At 48.5% G+C, this 16,096-nt stretch overlaps 1 protein-coding gene across 1 annotated transcript in view; it reads right to left on the bottom strand.

The window, feature by feature from the left end:
* Nucleotides 1–16,096, bottom strand: part of LOC106811378 (PC-esterase domain-containing protein 1A-like) — a gene marked incomplete at its 3' end in the record, with an annotated part of 29,905 nt that overhangs the window by 5,163 nt on the left and 8,646 nt on the right. The window contains exons 5-7 of the mRNA XM_014814964.1: nt 8,267–8,368; nt 7,450–7,583; nt 5,545–5,734 (exon numbers count right to left, since the gene is read on the bottom strand). Of these exons, the coding sequence (XP_014670450.1) occupies nt 5,545–5,734; nt 7,450–7,583; nt 8,267–8,368 (426 nt within the window). The remainder of the gene's footprint in view (nt 1–5,544; nt 5,735–7,449; nt 7,584–8,266; nt 8,369–16,096) is intronic.

Genomic DNA, 16,096 nt, shown 5'->3' with positions numbered 1-16,096 from the left:
ACTTACTCTACTACCCTCCTCCGCCCCCGCACGCGAGTAAGCTTAGCGCACACTGCGCTCACGTGACCTTGTGTGTGATGTAACTACTCTAGCTAAGCAGGTTAACTGTCTTTACCTCGCTCACTCACAACTATTACCTCTAGCTACCTCCTCACCCCCGGCGCGACGTCAGGCTGCTTACGCTCGTACCTGTGTGGATGTACTACTCTGCTAGCAGGTTAACTGTCTTTACTCGCAGTCACATACTACTTACTCTAGCTACCACCTCCCCCGCCCCCGCCGCGCAGCGCTCACTGCGTAACTGTGTGTGATGTACTACTCTGCTAGCAGGTTTAACTGTCTTTACTCGCTCACTCACTAACTTACGATCTACCACATCTCTCCCTCCCGCCGCCGCGCGCTCACTCGTACTACGTGTGTGATGTACTACTTCCTGCTCATGGCAGGTTAACTGTCTTACTCGCTCATCCCCACTACTTACTCTACTACCGTCCTCCACCCCCGCCGCGGCGCTCAAGCTCGTACCTGTGTGTGTATGTACTACCTACTGTAGCAGGTTAATCTGTCTTTACTCGGCTCACGTCACTACCTTACTCTACTAACGCTCTCCCGCCCCCGACGCGCGCCGCATCACTCGTACCTGGTGTGTGATGTACTAGCTCTGCTAGCAGGTTTAACTGTCTTTACTACGCTCACTTCACTACTTACTCTACTACCTCGCCTCACACCGGCCCGGGCGCGCTGCGCGTCCGCTCGTAACCTGTGTGTGATGTACTACTCTGTCTGAGGGAGGTTTAATACTGTCTTTACTCGCCAACTCACATACTACTCTACTACCGTCCTCCGCCCCCGCCGGCATGTGGCGCTCGCGTCGTACCTGGTGTGGATGTACTACTCTGGCTAGACAGGTAACTGTCTTACTTACTCAGCTCACTCCACTACTGTACTCTACTACCCCTCCTTCGCACCCGCCCGCCGCGCACGGCGACGCTCGTACCTGTGTGTGATGACTACTCTGGCTAGCAGGTTAACTGGTCTTACTTCGCTCAACTCACTACTACTCTACTACTCCTCCTCCGCCCTACCCACAGCCGGCAGCGCTCGAGCTTCGTACCTGGTGTGTGATTGTACTACTCATGCTAGCAGGTTTAAGCTGTCCTGTTACTCGCTTCACTCACTACTTACTCTACTACCTCCTCAGCGCCCCGCACGCGCGCGGCGTCGTCGACCTGTGTGTTGATGTAACTACTCTGGCTAGCAGGTTAACTGTCTTTACGCGCATCACATCACTACTTACGCTAACTACTCCTCCGCCCCCCACGCGCGCGCCTTCGCTCGTACCTGTGTGTGATGTAACTACTCTGCTAGCAGGTTAACTGTCTTTACTCGCTCACTCACTACTTACTGTACTGACCGTCTCCGCCCCCGCACGCGGCGCTCACTCGTACCTGTGTGTGATGTACTACTCTGCTAGCAGGTTAAGCTGTCTTTACTCGGCTCGACATCACTACTTACTCTACATACCGGACCTCCCCCGCCCCCCGCCGGCCCGAGAGCTGCGCTCACACGTAACCTGTTGTGTGATGTACTAACTCTGCTAGCAGGTTTAACTGTCTTTACTCGCTCACCTGGATCACTACTTACTCTAACTAACACCTCGCCGCCCCGCCGTGCGCCGCGTCATACCTGTGTGTGATTGTACTGCGTCTGCTAGCCAGGGTTAACCTGTCTGTTACTCGCTCACTTACTACTTACTCTACCACCTCCCCCCGCCCCGCGCGGCAGCGCGCTCATTCGTACCTGTGTGTGAATGTACTACTCCTGCTAGCAGGTTAACCTGTCTTCCTCGCTCATTTACTAGTTACTCTCACTGACCTCCTCTCACCACCGCCGCGCGCGTGCATCCGCTCAATACGCTTGTTGTGGATGTAACTACTGGACTCGCTACAGGTTAACTGTGCTTTACTCGCTCACTCAACTACTTACTCTACCTGGACCACCGTCCCCGCACCGCCCGCGCGTAGCCGCTCAGCTCGTGACCTGTGTGTGATGTACTACTCTGCTAGCAGGCTTAACTGTCTTTACTCGCTCACTCAACATCACTTACTCTAACTACCCTCCTCTCGCCCCCGCGCCGCGGCGCTCCATCGTACCTGTGTGTGATGTACTACTCTGGCTAGGCAGCGTTAACTGTCTTTACTGGCGCTCTCACTTACTACTTACTCTACTACCACCCTCACGCCCACCCGGCGCGCGCGCGCTCATCGTACCTGTGTGTGATGTGACTACTCTGCTAGCAGGTTATAACTGTCTTTACTCGCTCACTTACTAACTACTCTACTACCTCCTCCGCCCCCCGCACGCTGAACGCGTCACGTCGTACCTGTGTGTTGTGATGTACTACTCTGGCTAGGCAGGTTAACTGTCTTTACTCGCTCACTACTATTTGACTCTACTACACTCTCCACCCCCGCGCGCGCGTGTCGCGTCATACCTGTGTGTGATGTACTACTCTGCTAGCGCAGGTTAAACTGTCCTTACTCGCTCACTTACTACTTACTTCTACTACACCGCTCCTCCGCCCCCGCGCGCGCGGCGCTCACTCGTACCTGTGTGTGAATGTAGGTACTCTGCTAGCAGGTTAACTGTCTTTACTCGCTCACTTACTACTTACTCTACTACCTCTCCGCCCGCCCGCGCGCGCTCACTCGTACCTGTGTGTGATGTACTACTCTGCTAGCAGGTTAACTGTCTTTACTCGCTCACTCCCTACTTACTCTACTACCTCCTCCGCCCCGGCGCGCGCCCACATCGTACCTGTGTGTGATGTACTACTCTGCTAGCAGGTTAACTGTCCTTACTCGCTCACTTACTACTTACTCTACTACCTCCTCCGCCCGCCACGTCGCGCGCTGCACTCGTACCTGTGTGTGATGTACTACTCTGGCTAGCAGGTTAACTGTCTTTACTCGCTCACTCACTACTTACTTCCTACTACCTCCTCCACCCCCGCGCGCGCGCTGCGCGCTCGACAGATCGTACCTAGTGGTTGATGGTACTACTCTGCTAGCAGGTTAAACTGTCTTACTCGCTCACTCACTACTTACTCTACTACCTCCTCCCCCCGCCGCGGCGCGCGTCGCTCGTACCTGTGTGTGATGTACTACTCTGCTAGCAGGTTTAACTGTCTTTACTCGCTCACATCACTACTTACTGCTTACTACCACCTCCCCCGCCCCCGCGCGTGCGCATCGCTCGTACCTGTGTGTGGATGTACTACTCTGCTAGCAGGCGTTAACTGTCTTTACGTCCGCTCACTCACTACTTACTCTACTACTCCTCCGCCCCCGCCCGCGAGGGGCGCTCACTCGTACCTGTGTGTGATGTACTACTCTGCTAGGAGGTTAACTGTCTTTACTTCGCTCACTTACTACTTTTACTCTACTACCTCCTCCGCCCCCGCGCGCGTGCGCTCGCTCGTACCTGTGTGTGAATGTACTACTCTGCTAGCAGGTTAACTGTCTTTACTCGCTCACTTACTACTTACTCACTACTACTCCTCCGCCCGCTCCGCACGCGCGCGCTCACTCGTACCTGTGTGTGATGTACTACTCTGTAGCAGGTTAACTGTCTTTAACTCGCTCACTTACTACTTACTCTACTACCTCCTCCACCCCCCCGCACGCGCCGCGCTCACTGTCATACCTCTGTGTGATGTACTACTCTGCTAGCAGGTTAACTGTTCTTACTCGCTCACTTACTACTTACTCTACTACCTCCTCCGCCCCCGCACGCGCGGCCGCTCACTCGTACCTGTGTGTGATGTACTACTCTGCTAGCAGGTTAACTGTCTTTACTCGCGTCACTTACGTAACTTACTCTACCCCCCCCACCTCCCCGCCCCGCGCGCGCGCTCAGCTCATACCTGTGTGTGATGTACGTCTACTGCTTAGCAGTTAACTGTCTTTACTCACTCACGATCACCTACTTACTCTACTACCTCCTCCGCCCCCCGCGCCCATGTGGCGCCGACGCGTCACCGTGATGTGTGTGATGTACTGACTCTGGCTAGCAGGTTAACTGTCTTTACTCGCTTCACTCACTACTTACTCTAACTACTCCTACCGCCCCCGCAGCGTGTGCGCATCATCGTCGACCTGTGTGTGATGTAGCTACCTCTGCTAGCAGGTTAACTGCTCATAACTCGCCTGCACTTTAGCTACTTACTCTACTACCTTCCTCCGCCCCCAGCCGCCCGTGCGCGCTCACTCGTACCTGTGTGTGAGTACTAGCTGCTGCTAGCAGTTACTGTCTTACTCGCTCACTTACTACTTACTTACTACCTCCCTCCCGCCCTGCGCGCCGTAGTGCGCGCATCAACTCGTAACCTGTGTGTGAGTACTACTTCCTGCTAGCAGGTTTAACTGTCTTTGACTTCGCTCAACGTTACTACTTACTCTAACTACCTCCTCCGCCCCCGCACAGCGCGCTGCAAATCGCGTCATAACCTGTGTGTGAGTGTACTCACTCTGCTAGGCAGGTTAACTGGTCTTTCTGCCACTCGCATCAACTTACTACTTACTCTACACCTCGCTCCCCGCCCGCACAGCGGCGGCGCTCACTCGTACCTGTGTGTGATGTACTACTCTGATACGCAGGTTAACTGTCTTTACTCGCTCACTTACTACTTAACTCTAGACTAACGCTCCTCCGCCCCCGCACGCGCGCGCCGGTCACTCGTAACCTCGTGTGTGATGTACTACTCTGCTAGGGCAGGTTAACTATCTTTACTGCGCAGTCACTTACTACTTTACTCTACTACGCTCCTCCGCCCCCCGCACCGCAGCGCGCTCACGGACTCAAATCGTCTGTGTTGTGATGTACTACTCTGCGAGCGAGGTTTAACGTCCCTTTAGCTTCGCTCACTACTAACTTACTCTACTACCGTCCTCCGCCGCCCGCACAGCGCGCGCTCACTCGTACTGTTGTGTGATGGTACTAACTCTGGCTACGAGTTACTGTCTTTAACTCGCCTCACGTCAACTACTGTTACGACTATACCCCTCCTCCGTCCCACCGCGCGGCAGGAGCAGCTCCACGTCGTACCTGTGTGTGATGTACACTCTGCTAGCAGGTTAACTGTCTTTTACTCGCGTCAACTCACTTACTTTACTGCTACTTACCTACCTTCCTGCCGCCCGCGCCGTTCGCGCAGTCGCTCGTACCATGTGTGTGATGTACTATAAATCTGGCTAGAGGTTTAACTGTCTTTACTCGCGTCACTTACTTACTTAACTCTACATAACCCTCCTCCGCCCCCGCACGTGCGCGCTCACACTCGTACCTGTGTGTGATTAGCTACTCTGCTAGCAGGTTAACTGTTTTATGGACATTGCGCTCACACTCACTACTTACTCTAACACCTCCAGCCCCGGCACGGCCGGTGCGCTCACTACGGTACCTGGTTGTGTGATGTACTACTCTGCTAGCAGGTTTAACTGTCTTACTGCTGCAATTACTACTTTTTACTACTCCACCGCGTACCTGTGCGCAACGTTGTTCCAATGTATGCCGTCGTCGCGCCTCATGTGCATCATACTGCGTAGGCTGTGACTAAGGTCAAGAATGTCACAGCCGTACGAGTCGGCAATCTGCATGGTGACGTAGTTTGCCTCCAGTACGTCGTATCGCAGCATCAGGCTCAGCTGCTGAATCTCCGGCAGCAGAAATCCGCCTGCGAAACAGTGAGAGCGTCACGGCGAAGGGCGACGAAGGTCACGCCACGAGGGTCACGCCACGAGGAGTTACTTACTTCCCATGTACAGCGCAAGCCTCAACGTGATTTTCTTAACCCGACAGGGAATTTTCTTTCTTTGCTTGAGAAGTTTTTTTTAATTGCTTTTATTTGGTTAATTAGTGTGTATGCAACTATACAACGTGTGCGGCCCAAATGGCCAAAAACAAATACTTACCTTACCTACTGACCCGTCTATAAAAATGCTGGGTTGACTTGCTGCAGATACGACCTCATTTAAGGGGGTCGTGTCACGCACTCAACAAGTGCACACATGGGCACAGAGCTGTCCATAACTGATTTTTCTCTATGCACATGTATGTACAAGCTGTAAGTGTGTTTGGGACAGAATCAAACACAAACAATTCGATAAATTGGAAGAGATGACAGATGAAGTTGCGAATGGTCAGAATCGATGCTTGAGTAGGCTGTTTGGAGTGGTGATGATGAATCCTTAAGCCCGGCGCACACGTGAGTTATTTTACTCAAGTAAAATGACGCATGAGTCAAATTACTCAACGAAAATCCGCTGCACACGCGAGTAAAATAACTCGTGCGTCATTTTATTTGAGTAAAATAACTCACGTGTGTGCTGGGCTTTAAAGTGGATAAACCTCGCACATTGCCACGTGACACGTCTCTTAGATACATGACGAAGGGACCATTGTATTTCAGGTGCTTAACGTGGATAAACCTCGCAGCTAGATGCATATATATACCTACTGTGAGCTCGTCTATGCTGCAAAAATTCACTACAACTCATTTGTATTGCTACTTTCATAACATTTCTTCTCAAAATCTAAACGAAACAACTTCTCTTACGAAAGTAGCACCACAGTGATGTTTACACATCCAGGACAGAGCGGAGCAATCGGCTCGATTCATTAACAGTTCCTTTCTATGATAAGACAAGTTATAATTCATTATTCGATGTTTATATTCAGTACAAAATTGTGAAATTTGTTTAAATCATATCGTTATCTATATTACCTATGCAATCAGGAAACAAATATAGTGTTTTCGTTCCAGGAACTATTTGCGCTAGCGTAGGGCTACTGCTAGCTGTGACATTACTGCGTCTGACGCGAATTTGAAAATTCCAATGTTTGTAGCACTTCTCTGGCTCAATGAGAACATTTCGTGATGTTTGCACATTGCAAGTATGCTCACAGTAGATCTATATAGGCTTTTTGTTGCGAGGTTTATCCATTTTAAAGCAGAATTATATGCAGAACAAACGCCTTTAAATCGACCTACCCGAGCCCTAGATATTGTTCTCACGTTTACTATGAAATCACATATAACATGACAAAACACACAAATGATCGCTGCTGTCGATATGCTACCACCACTACTGCTGATATCGCCACCGCCACCACGTATTCACTATGGTTAGCATTAAAAACACAGCATGCCACGGTAAAACAGCCAGTCATCCAAAAAAAGTTTGCAGCCCTCATCAGTTTACGTAGCCAGCTGAGAGTAATGCTAGAACGCATTAACACACGACATAAAAAAAGTAATATTATGATTTTTACGACAATCAAATTTTTTTTTAAGTTTAAAGAAACATTGATATGATAAGACTATCCAGGTAGGATGGCGATGTTTGTGGTGACGTTCAACATATAATGCCGTTGCCATGGCAACCTTACCCTTGATGTTATCTGACACGGGCAGCGTGGTGTTCCATATCACCAGAGTTTCCTCCGGTAATCTGTTAAGATGCTGGAACAATCTGTGCAAATTTGCCAGGTACTCTTTAAATACTGTCTCTCCTCTACCATACCTGTGGATGGATTTTACGATTAAAGCAGATGTATGCATATAAAAGCTGTATGAAGGGTGTAGGTAGGCCAGGAGCGTAGCTAATACATTTTGCCTGGGGAGAGCAAAGCTACGTGCGAGTGGTGTTCTGGGAAGGTAACCGCCATTGACCATATGTAATGTACATATCTACATTTCTCTGGGGGGGGGGGGGGGGCAACTGCCCCCTTGCACCTCCCCCCTAGCTACTGCCTTGTAGGCTTTGGCAACACTTGTGTCTACAAAGTCACTCACAGTGAAAATATGCAAGGATTTGTTACACATATGAGAGGTCAATCAGGATGTGATAGTAGTGCATACTCTTGCGGCACCATGACTGTTTCATACCTAGTTAAAATAATATGCACAGAGAGCACTCGACGTATGTCTGTGATTGCATCCAGTATGTATTGTTAGCAAAGAGAACCTATACCCATAACTTAATGCTAAATAGTTTCGTGAGAGCGCAAAAATCAAATTATCCACAAGCTATATAGGAAGGAAAGTGAAGCTGTACAATTCCTAAATTGGCGTCAGTTTTACCGTTTGAATCTAAGTTTTTTGAACATAATTATGAGCAGGTTTTTCATAGTTTATGATTGTATGTACTATAATGAGTGACATGCTCCTGGTATGTTATTGTACACACTGCACTACAACACTCACCTTGTCAGGTCCCACACACCACTGTTCACAAACACAACATCTGGTGTGAATGCATGCTGCAGTAGCCGATCCAACACATCACTGACATAGTTGTTGTATGCTCTACGGGATAGCAAATACTATTTCATGCCTTCCGCTCTTACAAAATTTTGTAATTAACATGAAGGCAACGGTCTGTCACCCATCAGATAACAACACTGTATTTTAAATATAGTTGCCGAACTCCATGTATATAGACCTCGTGTATGAAGTGTTATTCATACAACAAATATCTATGTTGTGGGAAATACCCCTCGTTTCGGCCTCTCCGAATCAATACCCAATTTCAGTTTTCAAATTCAATCTTAGTTTACTCTCCATGCCATTCTCGGAATTACCAAACCCATCAATCCATTCGCAGCCCCTATTTATCATGCCAATTAAGCAACCATCTTTGTTAGTCATGCTGACAGGGTCTATGTCTCCCTGCGTACTGTCGGACACTGTGGTTGCTGTTGTCAATAACAACAATCAATAATACCAACAATCAACAATCAAGAAACAATAATGTCAGCCAGTGGCACCCACAGATAGAAGCACTGGAAGCACAGTGCTTCCAGTAAATTTTGAGTTAAACAATTTTGTTCCTACATTTTGTTCCTAAATCTCTCTCGCAACTTCAATCGCAAGACTCACCAGATTGCATCTCCAGACGTCTACCATTCAAAAATTTTCAGGGGGGCATGCCCCCAGACCCCCCTAGCATGCAGCGCGCCTACGGCGCTTGCTTTTTATTATCACTGAGGATTTTATCCTTCTGTGCTTCTACTTTCTTAAGACCTGTGGGCGCCAATGATGTCAGCAACAATAACAGCAGTTAGTAGCAACATTAGTAGCAGCAACAACAACAGCAGCCGCAGTGTCCGGCAGTACCCAGGGAGACATAGACCTTATGAGCGTTAGTCACTGTAGTCGTTTCAATTAGTAAACATTTGTTTAGCATAACACTCGAGTTTAAAATGCCATAGGTAATAGGTTGTCCACATTTTTTTAATATACTATTTACAGATCACGAGATATGCATTATGAATTTCTAGTGATACATCATGCATGTCACCAGATAAATGAACAATTAACATCAATGAAGTCAATATTATCATCTGATCACGTACGCCTATATAACAGGTTGTTCAATAACCAATGGTATTGTAAAAACTTACTGGATCACTAAAATGTAACACAACAAACTTGTCCTCAGGTAGCGTCCTGACTCTGTTGATGCTGTAAAGCGCCATGACATCCGAAGATACACTGGAAATTAAGTAGATAATTATAAGATATAAGAGTCACGTAAATAATTGTATAATCTGGCAGTTGTTACCATCTAGATCATTGAATATTACCTATAGCTACTGTGCTGTATGTGAGGTTTAACAATGTAAACTTATAATATTGCTAAATCATTAAGATGTATTTGATGATTTGCATTCCGACATTATGATAGGATGTGGTATCTGCTCTCTATATTGGTAATGCATGCTCTGCCGATCGCTTCCTCTCAGGGAAACCCTTTAGATTCTTGTGCCGTTTGTTTGCATCGTTCTGCTTTTTCAATAAAAGGAAATATTGTCTTGTCCAAGTTCATCGCTTGCAATTCCGCAAATGCAGTGTTGAATCTGTTAATATCTTGTCAATGTATATGGGTTCTTGTCATTCGTTGCGTTGTCATCATCCCCGACTATATAGGATATTCTTTAAGTAAGGTATGTATGCGTTAGTTGTATTTTAGTATTGTATAGTAACGCAACGTTAACTATTCTGTTCATTCAAAAGTTTTATAGTTCTACTTTATTTCAAGTCAGTGATTGTCCAGCAGTAACGAAGGATAACGCCTGATATCGCTAGGTTAGCGAAAATCGCATTTACCGCTCCCGTAACGACCTGCGGCTAAATACTTACATGTACCTTCACGTGCCAGCAATTCCAAGACGTTACTATAAATGGGTGTCCTGATGATGGCAGTGAATTGACGCAAAGCCCTGCTGACACTAATGTTCTCACGTTGTAGCTGCCCAGTACATATGGCTCCCAGGGTACATGTCCCCAAATCATAGCCCCGCTATATGATACCACAATTACGAGACGACGAGTAGAGATGGTGGTACTTAGCATAAATTAACACATAAATTATACGCGAAAGAAATCATATAATTTACGGTTTTAGCCTTACTGGTGGAAATTCAAAGCTGATTATTGTTGGAACAGTAGAAATTCTTGTTCGTATCCTACATAGCGCTGACTTCGTGTGTGGTCTTCTTTTGGATTAGCAGCCGCGCGCTTTGCACACGCCCGGCCGTTCGACACGTCACTATGGTACTGGCAGCATTTCCTGACGGGCGACGATGATTGGATCTAGCGTCACCAGTAGGTCGTTAGACATAGAGATAGATAGGGAAATTCCGCGACCGCGATGAGAGACGTGCGAAAGAACGCACAGCGCAGAGGAGTTGTTGCAAGTTGCTCACGGTATTCACGCTACAATTGGGCTGGGATGAGCGGTTTGTTATTTTTCGATTTATTTATTTAAAACCGTGGTGTGTTGTGTGCGCGTCGCGTGTGCGTGTGTGGCGTGTACTACGATGTGCGGTGCGTGCGTGTACGTACGCTGCGTGCGTGTGCAGGTTGTACGTACGTGCGTTGCGTGTGCTCGTTACGAACGTGCGTCGCGGTGTCCGTCCGTCTGTTTGCGCGCGAGCGTGTGAGAGACAAAAGAGAGAGAGAGAGAGCGAGAGAGCGAGAAGAGCGAGCGAGTAGAGAGAGAGAGAGAGAGAGATTAGAGCGAGAGAGCGAGAGAGCGAGCGAGTGAGACGATGAGACGAGAAGAGAGAGAGTAGAGAGAGAGAGAAGAACAAATACGAGCGAAGAGAGAGAGAGGACAGAGAAAGAGCTAGAGAGAATTACGAGAGAAACAGATGAGACGGATAGACTAGTATCCGAGGGAGGGAGAGAGAGGTGTAGGACAGAGAGGAGAGAGAGAGAGAAGGAGAAGAGAGAAGAAGAAGAGAGAAGAGAGAGAGTAGAAGAAGAGAGAGAGAGAGAAGAGTAGAGAGAGAGACACAAGCACACACAGAAGAGCAGAGGAATCACACAGGAGTAGACAATGAGAGAGCAGGAGAGACGATGCTCGCAACAACTCGAGAGAGAAAGAGGGAAGAGCAGGAGAGAGAGAGAAGAGAGAGAGAGGAGAAGAGAGAGAGAGAAGAGAGAGCGAGAGAGAGGAGTAAGAGGGAGCGATAGGGATGAGAGAGAGAAGAGAGACAGGATCAGAGGCAGCTCGGAGGATCGAGGGGGAGAGATGAGGACGCCCGCATACGAGGAAGAGGGGAAAGAATTCAATGAGAGGAGGGGAAGAGAGATCTGAGAGCTATGATAAACGCTTCTATATCTGGGCCAAGTCAATTGACGAACGAATAACCGCAAGCACAGTCTGATTCTGCGACGGACACGGTTGTGGGGCGGCGGCGTCGTGTTTGTCTTTGTTTTCCCCGCACGAATATCTCAAAAGGTGTAGAGAACAGATAATGTTCACGTAACGTTGGATTGGTCATATTCTAAATAGGATGGTTCGCGTCACGTTGTGCGAGTTGTAACGGGGAAGTATCATATGAGATGATATAGGAACCTTACCTCGAGGAAGGCGCGAAGACGCAGAGCGCAGAGAGTTTATATATAACAGGAGGTGCTGTCACCGGTTTCAGTATCGTATTCGGCACAATATGCGAGCGTTTCACCTACAAAATAGGGGTCTGGGAATAGTGGCGGTTTTTTATTTTTTTATTTACTATAGTTTAAGACTGGTGTGTTTGTGTGGCGGTGCGTCGCGTTGGCGTGTCGTGCCGTCTGATGTGTGCGGCGCGAGCGTGTGAAGAGACAGAAAAGAGTAGAGAGAGAGAAAGCGAGAGAGCGAAGGTGAAGAGAGAAAAGAGAGAGAGAGAGAGAGAGAGAGAGAGAGAGATGAGAAGAGAGAACACACACAGAGTACCGCACACAAAGACATGCCAGAGGACAGGACATTGCCAGCGTACACACAAGAGAAAGAAGAAGAGAGAGAGATAGAGAGAGAGAGAGAGAGAGAAAAAGAGAGAGAGAGAGCGAGTAGAGAAGAGAGAGCGCGAGAGAGAGAGAGAGAGGAAAGGAAAGAGGGAGAGAGAGAGAGAGAGATAGAGAGAGAGAGAGAGAGAGAAGAGAAGATGAGGGGAGCGATAACGAGAGAGACACGACAACAGAGGGAGAGGGAAAGGAGATGAGGGAGAAAGAAAGATTCAGAGAGAGGGGAGAGAGAGCATGCTGAGAGCTAGACTCGTTAAATATACTGGCCAACAAGATCGCACGGCAGCAGACCGGCCGGCACAGCACAGCTGATTCTGCGAGCGGGACAAGTCGGGGTTGGGCAGCGCGTCGTGTTGTCTTTTGTTTTCAGAACACGAATACGCAAAGTAAGACAATAGGTTCAGGTCTAACTTGGATTGGGTGCATAATTTCTCTACAAGATAGAGTTTTCGCACAGTTGGTGCCGTTTACTGGGAAGTATTATTCCATAGCGAGAATAGATATATCGGGAATCTCTACCCGAGGAGAGGCGCGAGAGACGCAGACGTCAGAGAAGTTATATATACATTCGGTCACGTTCGTCAGCTACAAATATGTGGTCGGGAGATGTGCGTTTTTTATGTTCATTTATTTATTAAACGGTGTGGTTTGTGTGGGCGTGCGGTGCGTGTGTGTGTGTACGTACGTGAGTGCGTGCCGTGCGTGCGTGTCCGTCCGTCTGTTGTGCGCGCGAAGCGTGTGATACAGATCAGATAAGAGAGAGAGAGAGACGGAGGTGAGCGCAAGAGTCGATATAGAGAGAGAGGAGAAGAGAGAGAGCGTCAGAGACGAGAGAAGAGAGAAAACGGACGGCCGTCGGGCAGATTAAACGAGAGAGAAGAGAAGGAATGAGAAAGAGCTAGAGATAATACGAGAGAAACAGAAAACGGATATAGACAGAACAATCAGAAAGGGAGGAAAGCAGATCGAGGGGTGAGACAGAGAGAGAGAGAGAGAGAGAGAGAGAGAGTAGAAAGAGAGAGAGAGAGAGAGAGAGAGGAGAGACAGAGAGAGAGTAGAGAGAGAGAGAGAGCAGAGAGAGAGAAGAGAAACACACACACAGCCAGAGACAGCGCAGAGAGACAAGACAGCGTACACAGACGAGAGACAGATGACACGTACACACAGAGAGATCAGCAGAGAGACAGCGAGAGAGAAAGAGAGAGAGAGAGAGAGAGAGAGAGAGAGAGAGCGAGAGCGAGAAAGAAGGAGAGAGAGGAGAGTAGAGAGAGAGAGAGAGCGGATGAGAGAGAGAGAGAGAGATGAGAGAGCAGAGAGAGAGAAGACGCAAGCGATCGAGAGAGAAGAGAGGAGAAGAGAGAGAGAGAGAGAGAGAGAGGAGAGAGAGATAAAGAAGAGACGCGCTGGTGTCCAAAACAATCGAGAGAGCAGAGCAGAAGGACGGGCGACAACAGAAATCGATGAGAGAGAGAGGACGAGAGGGAGGATAGAGAAGAGAGAGGAAGAGAGAGGAGAGAGAGAGAGAGGAGCGAGAGAGAGAGAGGAGATGAGACAGACAGAAGACAGGTCAGGGGAAAAGGGAGGATGATGGGAGCCAGGGGGGAGATATGAGACTTCAAGAGAGAGGGGGACGAGAGAGCTCGATAGCTAGAACTCTATACTGGCCAACTAAGATTGACGCACAGTGAAAGTACTAGGAGAAGACAGAGAATAGAGCTAGAGATAGTATTACGGAAGAACAGATGGAGAGAGAGAGGAGATGAGAGAGAGCAGAGAGAGAGAGAGAGGAGAGAGAAGAGGATTAGAGAGAGAGCGAGAGCAGAGGAGAGAGGAGAAGAGAGAGAGAGAGACAGAGAGAGAGAGAGAGAGAGAGAGCGAGACGAGAGAGAGCGTGTGCGTGGTTGTGTTGGGTGTGTGACGACGAGAGAGGACTACCAGAATCGCGAAGAACAGAGAGTTGCGCGCGGCGTGTGTGTGTGTGTTTAGAGAGGAGAGAGGAGATGAGAGAGAGAGAGGAGAGAGAGAAGAGAAGAGAGAGAGAGAGTGAAGAGAGAGGAGAGAGAGAAGATAGAGATGGTGATAGTATGATATATATAGAGAGAGAGAGAAGGAGGAGAGAGAGAGAGAGAGAAAGCCCGAGAGGAGAGAGAGAGAGTGTGAGAGAGAGAACCGAGAGAGAGAGAGAGGAGAGAGAGAGAGAGAGAGACGAGGAGAGAGAGAGAGAGGAGAGAGGAGAGTAGAAGAGAGAGAGAGCGAGAGAGAAGAGCGAGAGAGAGAGAGAGGAGAGAGATGAGAGAAGAGAGAGAGAGAGAGACACACACACCACATCACAGCACAGGCAAGACACACAGAAGAGACCAGTAGATCACGTACGACACAGAAGGACGAGAGAGCCACGTACACACAGAGAGACGAGAGACATCTACGACAGAGAGAAGAGAGACAGAGAGAGAGAGAGAGCGAGAGAGAGGAGAGAGAGAGAGAGAGAGAGAAGAGAAGTAGAGAGAGAGAGCAGAAAAGAGAGAGATCGAGAGAGATGAAAGAGAGATAGAGACAGACGAGGAAGGTGAGAAGAGAGAGAGAGAGGAGCGATAGGAGAGAGACGACAGACTAGAGGAGAGGGGGAGAGATAGGGAGGAGAGGAAGAGATCAAATGAGAGGAGCGGAGAGAGAGCGTCGAGCGCGTAGACTCTCTCTACTGGGCCAAGCAATAGCGCACGCAGCACGGCCGCACAAGCTGATTCTTGCGACGGACAGCCGGTTGTGGGCGGCGGCGTTCGTGTTTGTCTTTGTTTCAACGACGAAACGCAAATTAGAGGAACAGATACTGTTCAGCTAACTTGATTGGTCATATTCTCAGATAGAGTTCGCAGACGTTTGTTGGTCCGAGTTTTAACGGGAATATCAACACCGCAGTTCGATGAACGAATTCAATGTGCGAGGTTTAGGATACGTAGATCCTTAATTCTATTATTGTAGACATGTAAACCTTATACACAGACCTGAATGCGTCGGATCCGTAAACATAGTATACAGTGAAACATCAAGCAGCAGTTGATAAAATAACAAACAACGGGACGGGCGGCCAGGGTACAGGGATGGGGCCAGGCTATTCATAGGAGGGGTATCGATCAGCGTCGTCCACAGCGAGCGGCGGACGCTTTCCTCCACCACCACTCCCCATCCATCGCCCTGCAAAATTATCCGGCCCGCTAAAAACAATACTGGATGAATTGCATCGACAATCCACATGTACACCCGACAAATCTTTCACGGTACACTAATTGAAAACAACGAACGAAATATATGCTGCGACTTTTTTTTCTCACTTGTGATACATTATGGTTAGCACAATTCGGGTGAGGCAATGTGGTCAGGAAGAGAGTGGGGAAAAGGTGGAGGAGGGGGAGAATTAATGAATGTGGGGAACTGAACAGACAAGATGGAGAAATTGTAGAGATAAAAGGTGGAGAGGGTAAGCACTGAAGATAAGTAGGAGATAGGTAAAGTCGAGGAAAAGTTATATAGATTGGAAGAGGAGAAGCTAAATGAATGTAGAAGCAGACCTGGGTGTTGGATATCGGAAATATCCTTAATTACAAATTTGGTGATGTGAAGGCTTTGAAGTTGCGAGAGTGGTTGCTCCTAGGAACTATAACACGGGTTCAGGAACAAACTGGCCACATGAATACTGGGCCACTGGATAATTGGTCCAAAATAGTAAAGCTCGGTACCACTAGC

This window comes from Priapulus caudatus, unplaced genomic scaffold (genome assembly GCF_000485595.1).
Source record: "Priapulus caudatus unplaced genomic scaffold, Priapulus_caudatus-5.0.1 Scaffold533, whole genome shotgun sequence".
NCBI lineage: Eukaryota > Metazoa > Priapulida > Priapulimorpha > Priapulimorphida > Priapulidae > Priapulus > Priapulus caudatus.
The sequence above is the reverse complement of the archived record's forward strand: the minus strand, read 5'-3'. Positions and strand labels throughout refer to the sequence as shown.